The sequence below is a fragment of the Branchiostoma floridae genome, chromosome 9, assembly GCF_000003815.2.
Source record: "Branchiostoma floridae strain S238N-H82 chromosome 9, Bfl_VNyyK, whole genome shotgun sequence".
Taxonomy (NCBI): domain Eukaryota; kingdom Metazoa; phylum Chordata; class Leptocardii; order Amphioxiformes; family Branchiostomatidae; genus Branchiostoma; species Branchiostoma floridae.
The window spans coordinates 9,111,566-9,127,726 of record NC_049987.1 but is presented as its reverse complement, the minus strand read 5'-3'; the positions used below and the strand labels follow the sequence as shown (position 1 = coordinate 9,127,726).

Here is a 16,161-nt window from a genome sequence, read left to right as displayed (position 1 = left end):
CTTACTTAGTAGTTTATCGTACATGTACCGTTAGTTCTGTTTGTCAGTCCTGTTAGGTGTGTTTTGCCTGAGACAGAATAAGGTCATGCCAGGTTTTGGGTTTTTATGCAAATGACCAGTCTGCGTCTGACCATGTCTCTGCCTTGTTAGTTTGTCCTTGCTATGTCTGTCCCACTAAGTAAGTCATCGGACTAGCAGTCATAATAAAAGCACAGACAGAAACTTCATGCTGAAGATTGAGTTTCTGTCGCGTCGTTGTTCTGATATGCATGGTTAATTAGCAAAAACGCCGGGGTTGAATATAAAATGCTACTTCTCACCTGTCTTGTTAGCTCCACGCCGTCGTTCTGATGAAACTTTCAAAAGTGACCGCTAGATCTTTCATTAGATCCGCCCATAGCAGATCTGAGGGAGTCCTGTTGAAACATGATTGTACAGTTTGCCTAATATTTATAAATTCGGTATCTATTCAACAGCAGATTTTGCTTGAGTTCAGGCGCATACCGTTTATCATATCTCTTTGTCGTTGAATCCTTATTCACTGTGACTAGTATACGTATACTCACCCCCCCCCCCCCTTACGTGCCAGCATCGTGGTTCGTCCCGATACTTAAGTTCAGAGTTGAAACGTGAAAGACAACAATGCCTTTACGAAGGGGGCATTGGCCTGTTCCATGATATGCAGCCACAGGGGACATGGTCCACCGTTGCTAGTAAATCATATTCTGTGTTGTGACAACACAAAATTTTAGGCCTAACGAAAGAATTTTAACGGTTGTAAGTTGATCGACGTTACGTCAATTTGATCCTGACGCCGAAAAGTACGTACGTCAAGCATTTCAAACAACCAAGACGTTTCAGACATCCGGGACGCGTATTATAACTTAGAATATAAGTATCAAGTATGTCATCAGAAAATAATGTAAAGATGTGAAAATATGGCCTAACGAAGGATTTAAACCTCGCTAACGGTCGTAAATTACGTTGATACTGACGCCAAAAGTACGTCAAGCATTTCACAAAACTACCAATACGTATGAGTACTATAAGTATCAAGGTGGTGATGTCATCAGAAAATAATGCCAAGAGGTGAAATATGTACGATAATATATGTCTGCACTGTCTTTTTGAATGTCTTACCAAACCTGAAGCTTCTTAGCCACCAGCCTTTAGTGGGTCTAAGGTTTGACCATCCAGGTGAAACGTCACTCCTACATTCACCGTGCCATCACAAACGCTGTCCTGGGTATTCCTCCCAGCTGTCCCGACAACATAGCAGTGATCACCCGCCGTCAAGGATACGGGCCCGTCTGTTCATGTTGTCGATGTTGCCGCTTAAGGCGTACAACATGACTAGGTCAAACATGTCCCTGACCTCTCGTAAGACAACATAGGCCAGAAGAATGACCGCAAAGGCCACTAGCGACGTCAAGAGAACCATGGTACTTCAATGAGTGAAGCCGTGACAAGCACAATGACCTGTCCAAAACAGACCTTGAGGGTAAGACTGACCTTGCCCGTTGTCTTGTGGAATCCGTCAAGGCAAAATCAAATCAACAAGGTGTTTACTGGCTTAGCTCGGCTTCTGTGTTCTGGACTATTTTGGGAAGAAGAAAAAAGAAAATGTGCGTACTCCGGGTTGTATTTCCTAATAACTAGTTAATGGTGCAACTTGGCATTATTTACAAATCAACACACTCGACGTACTGTTTGCTATTATTTATTCTGCACATAAGGTTACTATACTAGTCTGTAAATGGCTGTGTGATGCGTCTAGTGTGTTGGCGTATGCCTACAAGGATACTATACTAGTTGTATGGGCGTTACCATGTTTGTCTTTAATAGTGAATGAGTTATGTACTGTCAAGCTTAGATCAGGTCAAATCATGTCCGTGTACAATATTCGTGCAGGGGCAAATGCTTTCATGAAATATTAGAAAACAGATTGTATTGGTCATATACACCTTGCAGCTAAATGCAGACGAAGGAAAATTCGAAAAAATACATATGTACAACGTATTATCGTTCATGGGTTAATAATTCATATTTCAAAGTTCAAAGTCCAAAACGACCTTTCTTCGGTGCTGTTAAGTTACCACAACAATTTACAATAGTCGTTAGTGGACTTTATTTCTGCTTGTTTTGAAGAGGGAAGGTACTGAAAGAGAGAGAAAGACCATGCCACTGTATATCAGCGCGCTATTGAGGTGGTCTGTAAACGTGTTACAGATTCTGCTGGTCATATGCTGTATGGTCAGTGATGGTCAAGCTGTGGACGTTTCCACAACCCTTGGTCCGATCCGAGGGTTCGCCACGACAATGGACGACGGGACCGTCCTGAATACCTTCCTCGGTGTGCCCTTCGCTGCACCCCCGACGGGAAACCTGAGGTTCAGCCCTCCTCAGCCGCACCAGGGTTGGACCGATGTCTATGATGCCACAAGGTTCGGACCGGCTTGTCTGCAGTACTCACTGCCGGGCACCACAACGCCAGTGACACCCTACGACCCTAGTCTTGACGACGTCAATATTTCTGAAGACTGCTTGAACTTAAACGTGTATGGTCCACAGGTATCACATATTTTTACCTTTGCCAGAATGGCTAAGGTTATGTTTTGAGCTTGTGAGTCTGTGTGTGTGTCTGTCTGTTAACAGCATATCTCAAGAAGTCTTGGATGGATCCCGATAATATTTGGTAGGTGGGTAGGGGTCGGGAAAACGAAGGTCAAGTTCGATAATGGGTCCCCTAGTGGCTTGCTAAGGTACTGCAGCAGAACCTCAATTTTTGATATCTCGTGTTCTGGACATGCTGTGATCATGATTTTTGAGTGGTAGATAGCCCTCGAGGCAGAGAGTAAGTGCTGTGAGTTTGGGCCCCCTAGCGGCTTTTTTGGAACTGCAGGCGCCGGTTTCCTTTCAAACTTTGGATGAGAATAACTCTACAACGTGTTGACGGATCGTCATGATTTTTGGTATGTAGATAGAATGAGCGATGACTTACATAATGGTATACTAATTATGCAAATCAGCAGCTAATTTGTATAATTAATGAGGAAAAATTATAAATCCACTACATTCCAGGATAGGACTTTCAAACTTGTCACATATGTAGCTGGGAAGGAGAGAAATGTCGACAGATATCAATTATGCAAATGATGACCTCATTTGCATAATTAATGAGAAAATATGAACATGTTGACGGATGATCATGTTTTTTTGTATGTAGGTAGCGTAAGTGAAGACCTACATAATGAGATAACAATTATGCAAATCAACAGCTAATTTGCATAATTAATGAGGATATTTTATAAATTCACTACATTCCATGACAGGGCTTTAAAACTTGTCACATATGTAGCTGAGAAAGAGAGAAATGGCAATACATATTTATCATGCAAATGATGATCTCATTTGCATAATTAATGAGAAAATATTAACGTGTTGACGGATCATCATGATTTTCGGCATGTAGATAGCCTAAATGAAGACTTATATAATGTGATACTTATTATGCAAGTTAACAGCTAATTTGCATAATTGATTAGGAAAAGTTCATAAATCCACTGCATTCCATTATAGTACTTTCATCAAAGTTGTCACATATGTATCTGAGAAAGAGGGAAGAGAGTAAGAGGTGTATTTAAAGACTTTGAAAGAGAATAAGTCAAGAATGGATCAAAGGATCATCATGATTTTTGGTATGCTGATAGCTTAAGTAATGCTTGATACAATTTGATATCAATTAATTGTAAATTGGGATCTAATTTGCATAATAAATGCCGAAATTTTATAAACCAACTCCAAGCATTTAATTATAAAGAAAATGAAATGAGTAACGCATTTGTCTACAGACATCATTCTACATAACAAACCTGGTTTATTTGGCAAAGGTATGTGTTCGTGGAACTCTAGTTATTTTATCAATTCTTTATTCAAGAGGATATGATAAATGTACAAATGCATAATGGCAGCAATAAACTACATAAAAGCCAAGACAGCGAGTTCAGTCTTAAAAATGAAAGGTAATAACGTTGATTGCCTGTCTTAATGTCCACAGGTGTCACAGACACGAACACACAAACTCAGCTATAGTTATGCTGTTCACAGACATTGCAACAGGCAGACAGACAGCGAAGGTAATAATCATTTGCACCGATGAAGACAGTTTGTCCTCAGTATTTGACAAACAAACACACGAGATATCTTGTTTGTTCTGCAGGTGTCCGGCGATGACCCCTTACTTCCCGTCATGCTCTACATTCACGGTGGTGCACACGTGACCGGAGCCAACAAGTTGCAGGACGGGAGTTTACTGGCACAGAAAGGAGTGATAGTCGTCATCACCAACTACCGCATTGGAGCACTAGGTCATAGCTACCTCAACATAACATCAATTTCGAAAATTCAATGTTTTAATCTTCTGTCTCATAACACATAACGAAAAGTAAATACATCTAAAGTGATAACATAATTCAAGCCTTGGAGCGCTAGGTCATAGCTACTGTACCTCAACAATTTTGAAAATACTGCAACAAATAAATATTTAAAGAATTCCTAAACTCCACAAGAATGTGTTATTTTCCGATAGATATCAATTTTAGGAAGTAAAACATACACGCTACTTCATATTATACGATAAAATACCCACTAGTTTCGCGTACACAAAAAAAAGTCAATATTGTGCTGAACTCCCCAAGTACTCTTTAATTCAATTAAATATGCCACAAATATAGACGATTCCAGGTCATTTGCAGCTGCAATCTTCTTCCAATTTCTCCATTTTGTCAGACACATTGTTGTATCTTTACTATCCTGTCAACTCTGCAGGTTTTTTCAGCACCGGAGATTCTAGCGCCCCGGGAAACTACGGGCTGTTGGACCAACTGGAAGCCATGAAATGGGTCCGTGCGAACATCCAGGCATTTGGTGGCAGCCCCGATCGGGTGACCATATTTGGTGAAAGTTCAGGGGCAGCAAGTTCCTCCCTGCATCTACTGTCTCCGCTCAGTAGAGGTAAAAATCGTCTTTTGTGATAATTGGAAGAGTGTAAGTCATACAAGCTTAAGAACCTGCAGTTGGTGTTTTACAAGACTTGTTATACCAGCTAGGCCAGAGCTCTATGTAAATATTACATTTATTGTAACCTTACCATTGAAGTCAATCACCAATGCTGATTACAGTCGACGGATATTGTGACATATGTTTCATATCTGTCCTAGTTTTTTGGTCTACATTGCAACGGTACAATGTCTTCAAAATCTCACTGTCCAAAGCTTCCCAGTTAAGCCTAATTGCATTTCATATCTCTTTCATATCAAATATTACTTGCATTACAAGATATAATCCAGAGAGAACGGTTTGATCGTATGTTTCATCATTCAACTATCAAACTCATGTCAGCTGTCGCGTTCCCGTTTACATGTTTTCTGTTATATGCCATGTACCATGTTTTGTTTTGTTTAGTGGTGCTGTTAATATAAACCATTCTGCTTGAATGCGGCACCACTGTGTACTGTATGTCATTTTGTTGTAATAACTTGAAAAACTCATGTGCAAACCCTCCTAAACAAGCCTTACCATTTGCCATATTCCAGACTATTTTTATCAGGCCATCCTACAAAGCGGCGCCTCTACCAGCCCATGGGCCGTCCTACTGCCGGAGTACGAGCCTCAGACGTACACAGAAGAACTGGCCAGGCAGATGGGCTGCAGTACGCAGGTCTGTGTAATCTGCACTTCTATTGGGTGTTTGAAGTCACGTGGCAATTAGTAATAGTCACGTGACTGTAAACACCCAATGGCGTGACGTGCAGACGAAAAAAAATACCCCCGCCCTGAGGCGTCGCCACAACTTTTGCCTTTATAAGCTTATAATCAGTTCATCATCATGTGATGTCCTGCCAAGATCATACTCTCATAATAGTGTTCTCTCTTTTCGCGACTTTTCTGACGACATGTTGTCACAAACACGTTGTTTTGCGTTTTTTGTTCTCAGTCAACACAAGAGTTGGTTGACTGCCTAAGAGAGAAGACAGCAGAAGAGATCTCCAGTGCAGATGTTGGCGTAAGGCTTGTGACACTTTTGTCCTAATGCACATAACTTTATACGTCGATGAAGATTAGACATCTAGGTAAAGATAAGCCAAAAGGAAGTTACTCAAGCAACTCTAAAATCATATCCAGTTGCATGAGTAAGTGCCTTATTTTTGGCACGTAATTTTACGTCTTGTTCCGCTATATGGTGATATCAACAATTATACTACATAACATGTATTCCTTTTGGGACGCAATTTCCTCCAACTTGCTTCTAAGTATTCACCAGTAGGGCCATTATAGACGTGCATTATGATCAATAGCTACTGAAATATGTTACATTCCATATGATAGTACTTCTTGTGGCTATGAAATATACTTGCGCTTTAAATTTGTTCCAACAGAAGCCGCCCCCGATGTCTGCTGCTGCCTGGGCTCCAGTAGTGGACGGTCCCGGCGGATTCCTGCCCGCTCGACCGTTGGACTTACTGGACCAGGGACAGTTCACCAAGGTCCGCCTCATGGCCGGATGCACCTCGGACGAGCGATCAACAGACCTGGGTACGCACTTGAAGTCAAACTTTAACACTTACCTATCTTATGAAAAGGCTGGAAAAGAGTTTGATCAAAGTACTAGAACAAAGAAGGAAGAAGTGTTAAATCTAACGCCTACGTCACATTTTCATACCGTGGCCCGGCCCGGCAGCTTTTGGGAACGAAAGGTTCCCAAAAAGACACCAAACTACATATTAAAGACGTGGGTATTATTTGTGTATATTTTCACGTATACATGTCTATTTTTCGTTTCCATTAACAGCCCGGTCGGGCCCCTGTTTGGAAATGACGTCAGCCCATTACGAGGGATGCCTATTCTCCAAAGGCCAAGTAGAGGTTGAGTCGCCGAGATATAGTAGTAGTCAGGAGCGCGCCGATAAAATTTCCCGACTATTTTTTTTTCATTCTCGCCATTACTTCTTCAAACTTTTCACCTTTTCTTTCTTTTTAATAGTAATCATTCCGGGAGTCGAGAATGGAGTAAGTAGAGACCGCTTTATTGCCGACCTTGCCGACTTTGTGGAACGTTACCCGAGAAACAGGGACTTTATTTCCGACTCCCTCCTCCATGGCTACACGGACTATGACGCCATCAACGATCCTATCACAACCAGAAACAACTACGTACAGGTACAGGGGTCTTTCCTTGTAAACATGTCATTACGTTCTGCCTTTTCCGGGGGCCCAAACCCTAAAAGAATCTTTTCTTTGTACAGTGACATTGAGGTTTGAGCCATCCATATTATACAGGACGTAGAAGGCCGTTGATGAAAACTAAAATTACGGAGTGGTACTCAATCAAAACGTCTAGATATGAAACAAAATTATGATAAAAGAGAAGCTGAAATGAACATAGTATGTTCCTCGACTTTGTGTAAAAACCGTAATAATGATTGGTGTCCCTTGCAAGTTCCTGTCAGACTACCGGTACCTCGCCGCAGAGGAGGAGGTGTTACTGCGAATGTCGGCAGGGGGCGTTTCTACCTACAAGTACAGTTTCGGTTATCAACCCATCCCGGACTTATTTCCCACATGGCAAGGTATGGTGTTCTTATTTTCTACCCACCAAACCATCAAGCCTGGGCTACATACTAGCATCATGCTTCATACCAAATTGGCCAGCAAAGCAAGTAACATGTTAGTACTATAGGCGAAAGAAAGCTTAGAGAAGAAGCTTGCCTGCTTGATCAAGGAAATGTTTGAACACTCGACTTTCATGATTTGTCTGTCTCTGGAGTCAACAGAGTTAGTACTTGTACAAATGTATGGTGGAGTTTAATCCATGGATTTGTTTGATGAGGTATGTAACAAAGTTATATACGCTGGAGCTCGATGTTAGAATTTCTCCGAATGAGTGGAGTAAAAAATAAGACATTGATTTTTCTTGAAGTTACAAGTAAAGTGTACTGATATAAATTTTCCTGCGATTTATAGTTGATTAGGTTTGTATTCAATTTGTGTCATTTGTGTGTTTTGTCCGGAACAAAGCAGGACCCCACTACCGCAAACGTTTGTTTGAGCTGATAATAGACAAAGCCGGGTAATCGGAAAAATGTGCTGGGAAATGGGCTTCAAAATAAGTGGTTTCTACTGCATTGTGCAGGAGTGCCCCATGCGGCAGAGCTCCGCTTTCTCTTCAACCTGACGACACAGTGGTTTGTGGGCGGCGCGCCCACAGCAGCTGACCTGGACATGAGGGAGAAGATGATCACAATGTGGACCAACTTCGCCAAGACAGGGTGAGAGGGGGTAGCCTGGGTACCATCCGGAGAGTAGTTCGCTCTGGCATTCATTATACACTACTGTATATACAATCACTTCTCGCTCTGACAATTACCAAACCTTTGATTGTAAAACATATCTGTTTCTACGTTTTCAGTATCACAAAGAAGCGAGAAGAAGTTGAATCCACTTAGTAGAATATGATTTTTGTGTAGCTTGAAATTGCATATATTTCATTTTTCTGCCAACTGTCATTTTGTTGCGACCTGTACTAAACGCAGTGGATTACGTACAATAAAGTCACTTATTCATTCATTCAATATTTTCACTTCTGACGGCTTCGTTCGTTACAGTGCCTGTATGTACTAAAGTGGTGCTCTCTGTATCCACTGTTCAACTTTTGGTACTTTTAGAACTAGCTGTAAACGATATTGATAGCAAATTTGACATGACATGACATAGCCTATGACATGAAATCGTTTCTTTTGCTTTTTATCATGAAGAGATCCTACGCCATCTCCTATCGACGGAGTCACGTGGCAACCGTTCACCAATGAGACAAGAGCTTATCTGATGATTGACAGGCCTCTGACGAACGGGCAGTTCCTTCACACCAGACGCATGGAACTCTGGAACAACGTCATCCGGAACATGGCGGAAACGGACACCTGTGAGAGCGGCGCCGTGGCTAGTAACGGAAACACGGCTTCCGCCGCTGTGGCTATACTTCTCATGTCGTCTGTTCTGTTAGTAGTAACTTAAGCCGAAGTTCATTTTTTTTCTGTTGCACTTTGTGATCATACACTGATACAGTTCTCAGTGGCTCAATCAAATAAACATGAATTGAAAAGCTGAATATGGACTTGAATGTTCTATAGATATGCCTTACTATACCGGCGTACAATGTAAGGGTGGTGTCACATCTAGCTTCTATCTGGCTGTCGAGTCGCTGGAAAATAGTAGAAATTGTCCACATAGACATAACGCACCAGCTGAGATAGCCAGTCTAAAACTACACTTTGCGACATGGTTGAACATAGTCACCATAGTCACAAACTGAAGTTTTTGGCCGGCTAACTACTCTGGTTTGTCTATGAGGCCAATTTCTACTATTTTCTAGGGACAGGTGGAGCCTGGTAAGGGCTAAGTTACTTCGCCTTTTCTCCAGAATCCGTCCATACTGTATAATCCCTAATTAGCATGCGAGTCACATTAATGACGGCATTGTGCCCAAATTTGGCGTTCTCAACACTAGAAAATCCCAAATGCGACAAAGAATGGAGGGAGTATTTCCTGTTTTGGGGGTCGATTCAAATAATCCACATCGGAAACGTTTAGACAAGGACAGCCACAGTGAGGTTTCCTACAAACCAATACCAATAATGGCGTTTATTTTCATTATGTCATTTATTTCGCAAATTCTGCACAGCATGTGACACCATTGTTTATTTGTGCATAATGCGTTTCAAAAGAAATCTTGCAAGCAAGCATTTCACGAAAAGTCGCTTACAGTTGTTGGTTGTCGTATGTTTATGAACATAATGTACACCCGCACCAAAAGCTTCTATTTCCCTAAGTCGTAAAGGTGAATTTTGGAAAATACGAAATGTACCACATAACTTAATTAGGCTACATTTTGAAACTGTTTTAGCGCTAAACGACTAGTACAAGCAGACTTACTGAAGAAAGACAGCTGTCTAGGGCGTTTCCGCGGCAAAGACAATTTAAATTTGTCGCGTCGGAAATCAGTCACCTGAGTCTTGAGACAATAGCCATGACAGTAACTACTCATCCTGCATCGTCACGTGACCGGCTGCACACCTGATCCACCCCAGGGTCACCCTGCTATGACGTCACATGGTTGTCTGGCAAGTGGTCTCCCCAGTCAGGTCTGTGGGATTGACTCAGCTGTTTTCTACTTTCCTTGGTTTATTTTGACTGCTCGTTTTGGCGGGAACTGTGGGAGGTGGACAAACAGCAAGTCTAGATTTCCAAAACAGGCAAAAAGTAAACTTATCTACGAAACGGGGGCGGTCATACATGGAAAAACCGGAAGTACGAAGGAAGTGAGAGAGGAAAGAACGTTCACTGCTCAATGATTAAATGATATATACACACCAAGACGTATGTGTGATAAATATGCGGATATTCATTTGAGTAAAATCCCCACTTACACTAATATATCATATCATATATACGCAGGTATCAAAACACATAAAAATAGATATGCGGTAATATCATTAATGAGTAATTATCCTTATTGTCCAACGTAACGCGTCACGCTAATTTCCGGTCCACGTTAGTCTCCAGACAGACGTGTCAGCTGGAAGAAAAAAGAGAAGAATTTGGCCAAATTGGGACAAATACGTTGCCATGGGGTTTCAGTCAGTCTTTTGAAGTCTATCCAGCTATCACCGGCCGGACAATTCACTCCTAGGCCAATTAACTCCTAGGCTTTCATTCCTAACTTGGCCAAAGTCCCCTATTACCATTCGGCCAGGCGGGAGTCTGGTAGAGACTAGGTCCATGTGCTCTCTGTTGAAAGAGAAGATAACTGGAGAACAAAGCTCTCTTCTAATTACAACTAAAAGAAGTGAAGATCAATGTTATTAGGTAACGTACTTGTAGATAAAGATCTGTACTAGCCCAGCGCGTGATGACATGTGTACATAACATGGCGGATTATGGACCTGAACTTGGCAAATAAACCATGCTGGAGAGGCGTGTTCAGACATATAAAACAATAATCTAACACTCAGTGGTCTATGCTGATCCAACGTCTATATTAATGAATATTTGTCATAGTTTTTTATACATCAGTCCAATAAGTGACTACAAATGTTTAGGCACTATATCGCCCAGGGGAAGGTCAACTCTGCATGTGTGACTTGTGAAGTTCCGTTATTAGGGAACAGACGGCCCATTATCCCATCCTACGCACACAGACGTACAAAAATGTCTAGGACTACCTGTTATGAGTCAACCAGCGCAACAATTAAGGTCTCCTTAAATAGTGTTGGTAACATAGCGTCTTTTCAGTCGACAAGTTTACAAAGTGTAGAGCGGAACGTGGGCAAGGGGATTCCGAGGAATCTTTATTCGCAACGCATTTTTCACAGGAAAAGTTTGGAATTTGAAGAAAGCCAGGTATCCTGTTTAACGTAAATATTGTTTCACCTGCTTTTTGTCCTGAACTTCAGTCGTCTAAAACGGTGTCTTAAGGGGAGCGTGTCAGCATCACATCTTAAGAGTTAAGCGGATTACATTTAAGTTTAAAATTTTTAAAATTTAAGTTATTTTCTAATCGTGTGACTTGATATAGTTGCTGAATTTTAATCCGGGTTTCGCTCGGTTAATTCGGCACCGCTTTGTTGGGTGTTTGACTTTCAGGACACGGAGGCACGGGACAGCGTCTGACGGTAACAAAGACTCCCCACGGCGAGACCTCGGCTGTTTACGGACAAGTACACGGTCGGCGTCACGGAGTTGTGTCATCCAAAAACATCACTCAAGGCTTGTATTGAAAGGTAAGGTAAGGCTGAACATTTTGTTGTTATGTTTCAGAAAGTGACCCTTCCTATCTACCCTTTAATATCATATGTATAGTTCCACTAATACTTCATGTAGTGGTTCATACTTATAGTTATACTATATACTTACAATGATGTTTCTTTGGTTTGTAATAATGATTTGCTGAAAAACTGTCTTTTTTAATTTCTTACACAGACAACAACATAATATATCATAACATCTCTATGCAGCTATAGAGGTCGAGCGTACGTCCGTCATATGCGTGATACTACTGATAGGCCAGCCTTTCCATGACTTGTTGATTACCCTCGCATACGCTATGCATATAGTCTAGAAACCATATCTGCAAGACATTGTGAACGTCTTAAGTATTCTATATTAAGAAGCACCATCGTAAGATTCAGACAAAGTCGTCATTCATCCAACAAACTAAAATGGCTAACGCCTTTTCAGAGCCCGTCTCAACAATGACGCTTGGCATCATTTTTACGAACGTGACCCGCATAAGTGCTTATACCCTTCCACCATGCATGAATACACACAGACAGGGTTCTACGACTTTTACGATGACGCGGTGGCCCTGCCGCATCTGTTTCCTAGTTTTGCTAAATGACCACACAAGAGACAATGAGTTAAATCTCCCCAGGTATTGAAGTGTCTGACAAATTGTTCAAGCTTAACCAAACCCCCGCGGGTACGGCAATTATGTCTGGGACAGGGCAGGGTTGTTGCACCACACTTTTGCATACGTCCGCGCCTCGCGGCATCCAAACGTATACGCTAAAAAAAGAAGTCACCAAATGTATTCGTATTATACTGCTGTTTTGGTTTCTCGTTGCTGGGTTGTCACCTATTGTATAAACCTGAAATGTAGCTGAGGAAAATCTCGTCGTAACTGTGCGTTTTTATGTCGTAAGACTTTTTCGTTTGGATGCCGTGTTTCTGTTCCAACTACTTGAGTTTTGAATGACAAAGACCGGAGCGTTTGCCCTGCGGTAAAGTATAATATATTCCCACTCACGTTGCCTCAGTGGAGAGTTAAGGACTGGGGTGAGAAGACCGAGGCATCGTGGAATCCGAGATTCCATGCTTACCCGTAAAATACTTAGGGGGTGGGTGGGTGGGGGGGCTGAAAATTTGACTGCACTTCTTTCCCGTGCTCCCCCCATCTACTAATATCCTCTTCAGCAGAAAAGGTGAAGAATTGCTCCGAAACTTGATATCATGTGTTGCGCTCTGTTGTTCAGATATAACACAGAAAAGACACCTACACTTGAACAGAACTTTATTGCCCGACAATTGTACATGATATGGCAACTATTATTACACAAAGTACCAAATGACTGACACTCGGTTTTATTCCGACTGCTGTACCACATGAGAAAGAGCCATACACTCTTTGTGTCTGGCGGTAGGCTGTTCCAGACATTGGGCCCACGGTAGGCTATTGATCTTCTGAAGGTCTCTCGCTTAGGCTTTGGGACAACCAGTTGACTACTTGCTTTGGTTGTTCGTGTACTCTGGTCCCTGCAGTACACAAACATCTAGCGCATGTAGGGTGGTAGTTGCATATAACTTCGGAGCTTTGGATAATCCACACAGATCGGAGATATCCCTCTGGTGAAAAACGGCTACACTAGAAACCTACATTGCCTCTGACCGTGGACTGTAGCTAGACTAGTCTACTCTTGCTAGGCTGTGTCCCTCCCGTCCGGCTCATGATTCACTTGTGAATAGAGGGGGAGTTATATCACATGTCATAAACTCACGCGAGTGGAGATCTCGCGAGAGTTCATTCCATTGTGATATCATTGGGAATCATAATATATTCCCACTCACGTTGCCTCAGTGGAGAGTTAAGGACTGGGGTGAGAAGACCTCGGCACCCGCTTCTCCCGAGTGCCATTATTCCCCTAATTTAAGTTCCTACATTTCCCTTCATTTAATCCTCTCCCAATCCTTATTCTTCTCCATTCCCTTTTCCCAATCCTTATTGTCTTCATTCCCCCAATCCCTTATATTTACTCCCTCACCTCTGTGCCTTTCCGTACAAAACCCTCTACGTATGCATTAAGCCACCTTGACAACACAGCAGCATCCCCTATGGTCTGCTGCGCATGCTTGTTGTTATCAACAGGGTGGGTGTAAGACTATCACAGTCACAGTCATCAGTCTTTAGGTGTTCCTCAGGAATGCAGATTGATCCCTGGTTCTCAGCTAAGTTCATTGGGCGCCTAAGGTCCGGCTCGAGTGGGACCTGTCCAATCCGAACTCAGTGGAATGGTCGACGACCAGTCCGATTAGATAGAGAGCCCTTAGAGATTACCTGAGACCAACCTCTCCCAGGTTTACAGTAGTTCAACTCATCCTGCGTCGTGTTGGAAATCAAACATTGATTTCTCTGCGTATACAAGAACAATATTCCAGCTGCAGAGAAAGCTATCACCACAATGCTTGCTCAGTATCTAACCTGTAACTGTCGACCTTTACGCACAGTTCTATGTATTTCAGTCTGGACAGGCCCCACTCGCTTCCCGGACCACCAGGCCGAAGCCAGTATGGGTGGCAACAGCTTAAGGGAGCTGAACACGGTCCACGAGTGAGAACTAGGCCAGCTAAAGGTAGCCAATAAACAGGAACACAGAAAATCCAATGGTAGGAAGGAATGTGACACGAGAAACTCGTCATGATCTTTGTCTTTATTCCAAACTTGCATAACAAGAAACGCAAACACCGGTTCAGTCAACGGTAAAATCACCATCCAACATTACCGTGCAGACGCTGCGGACCTTATCGAAAATTGCATGTCGTCCAAGGTCACAATCTAATTGTGACAAACGAAGTTCCATTGTTCCCATTGTGTCCTCCATTCCTTTGACCTTTACTTCTGACCTGTCCAACAAGGTAGGTCTTCACTGTACTACCGTACGGTCTTGTTACCTACCATGGATTTGTTCACCAACCATGCAACAAACCAAACAAAATCTGAGGTTGTCCAACAACCTGTCGTCATATCAAATGAAACACCGACTCAAATCAAACAAAGTTACGATTACCGTCCACCGGCGCCCGTTGTCTTACAGCGAAAATCCACTATACCGTCTGACGCACCCCGCTGTCCAACAACGAATTCTCTACACGATTGTCCAACAATCTCACCACACCGTCCACCGGTGCCGTTGTTCAACAGCGAGTACAATATACAACCATGTACTGCACCCCACCGTCCGACGGTGCCGCTGTCCAACAGCAAATACAACATACAGTCATATACTGCACCACTCCCTCCAACGGTGCCGCTGTCCAACCGCAAATATCAGATACAACAAAGTACTGTACCACACCGTCCAACTGTGCCGCTGTCCGACAGCGAATATAACATACAACCATGTACTTGTACTACACCGTCCAACGGTGCCGCTGTCCAACGGCGAATACAACATACAACCATGTATGTACTGTGCCACACCGTCCGGCGGTGCCGCTTTCCAACAGTGAATATTACATACAACCATGTACTGTACTACACCGTCCGACGGAGTCCGCTGTCCAACAGCGAATACAACATACAACCATGTATGTACTGTACCAACACCGTCCTACAGTGCTGCTGTCCGACAGCGAATACAATATACAACCATGTACTGTACCACACCGTCCAACGGTGCCGCTGTCCAACAGGAAATACAACATACAGTCATATACTATACCACACCGTCCGGCGGCCACGCTGTCCGACAGCAAATGCAATATACAACAAAGTACTGTACCACACCGTTCAACGGTGCCCGCTGTCTGACAGCAAATACAATATGCAACAATTATTGTACCAAACCGTCCGACGGTGCCGCTGTCCAACAGCAAATACAACATACACGATGTATGTACTGTACCACACCGTCCAACGGTGCCCGCTGTCCGACAGCAAATACAATATGCAACAATTACTGTACCAAACCGTCCGACGGTGCCGCTGTCCAACAGCAAATACAACATACAGGATGTATGTACTGTACCACACCGTCCAACGGTGCCCGCTGTCCGACAGCAAATACAATATGCAACAATTACTGTACCAAACCGTCCGACGGTGCCGCTGTCCAACAGCAAATACAACATACAGGATGTATGTACTGTACCACACCGTCCAACGGTGCCCGCTGTCCGACAGCAAATACAATATGCAACAATTACTGTACCAAACCGTCCGACGGTGCCGCTGTCCGACAGCAAATACAATATACACAAATTACTATACCACACCGTCCGACGGTGCCGCTGTCCGACAGCCAATACAATATACAACAATTGCTGTACCAA

The 16,161-nt window shown here is 42.9% G+C and overlaps 3 protein-coding genes across 8 annotated transcripts in view; 2 read left to right on the top strand and 1 right to left on the bottom strand.

The window, feature by feature from the left end:
• The window catches only part of LOC118422744, a 2,500-nt gene extending 2,047 nt beyond the window's left edge, over window positions 1–453 (bottom strand). Inside the window, exon 1 of one of the 2 annotated variants that reach the window (XM_035830489.1) lies at window positions 321–453. The gene's annotated coding sequence lies outside the window, so the exon portion shown is untranslated. The remainder of the gene's footprint in view (window positions 1–320) is intronic. The other variant, XM_035830488.1, reaches the window with a different exon arrangement.
• Window positions 454–1,408: 955 nt separating this feature from the next.
• On the top strand, window positions 1,409–9,166 carry LOC118422740 (acetylcholinesterase-like). The gene is made up of 11 exons (XM_035830482.1): window positions 1,409–1,501; window positions 2,230–2,571; window positions 4,220–4,367; window positions 4,828–5,013; window positions 5,595–5,719; window positions 5,996–6,064; window positions 6,438–6,594; window positions 7,043–7,218; window positions 7,499–7,628; window positions 8,192–8,327; window positions 8,814–9,166. Exons 1-11 carry the CDS (start codon window positions 1,451–1,453, stop codon window positions 9,070–9,072), a joined length of 1,779 nt encoding a protein of 592 aa, XP_035686375.1. The 5' UTR covers window positions 1,409–1,450; the 3' UTR covers window positions 9,073–9,166.
• A 2,084-nt stretch (window positions 9,167–11,250) lies between these two features.
• Window positions 11,251–16,161, top strand: part of LOC118422774 (contactin-3-like) — a 27,478-nt gene continuing 22,567 nt past the window's right edge. For 3 of the 5 annotated variants that reach the window (XM_035830532.1, XM_035830526.1, XM_035830525.1), the window contains exons 1-2: window positions 11,251–11,471; window positions 11,701–11,842. In XM_035830532.1, coding sequence (XP_035686425.1) covers window positions 11,266–11,471; window positions 11,701–11,842 — 348 coding nt within the window. In that variant the 5' untranslated portion in view covers window positions 11,251–11,265. The remainder of the gene's footprint in view (window positions 11,472–11,700; window positions 11,843–16,161) is intronic. The other 2 variants (XM_035830529.1, XM_035830528.1) reach the window with 2 other exon arrangements.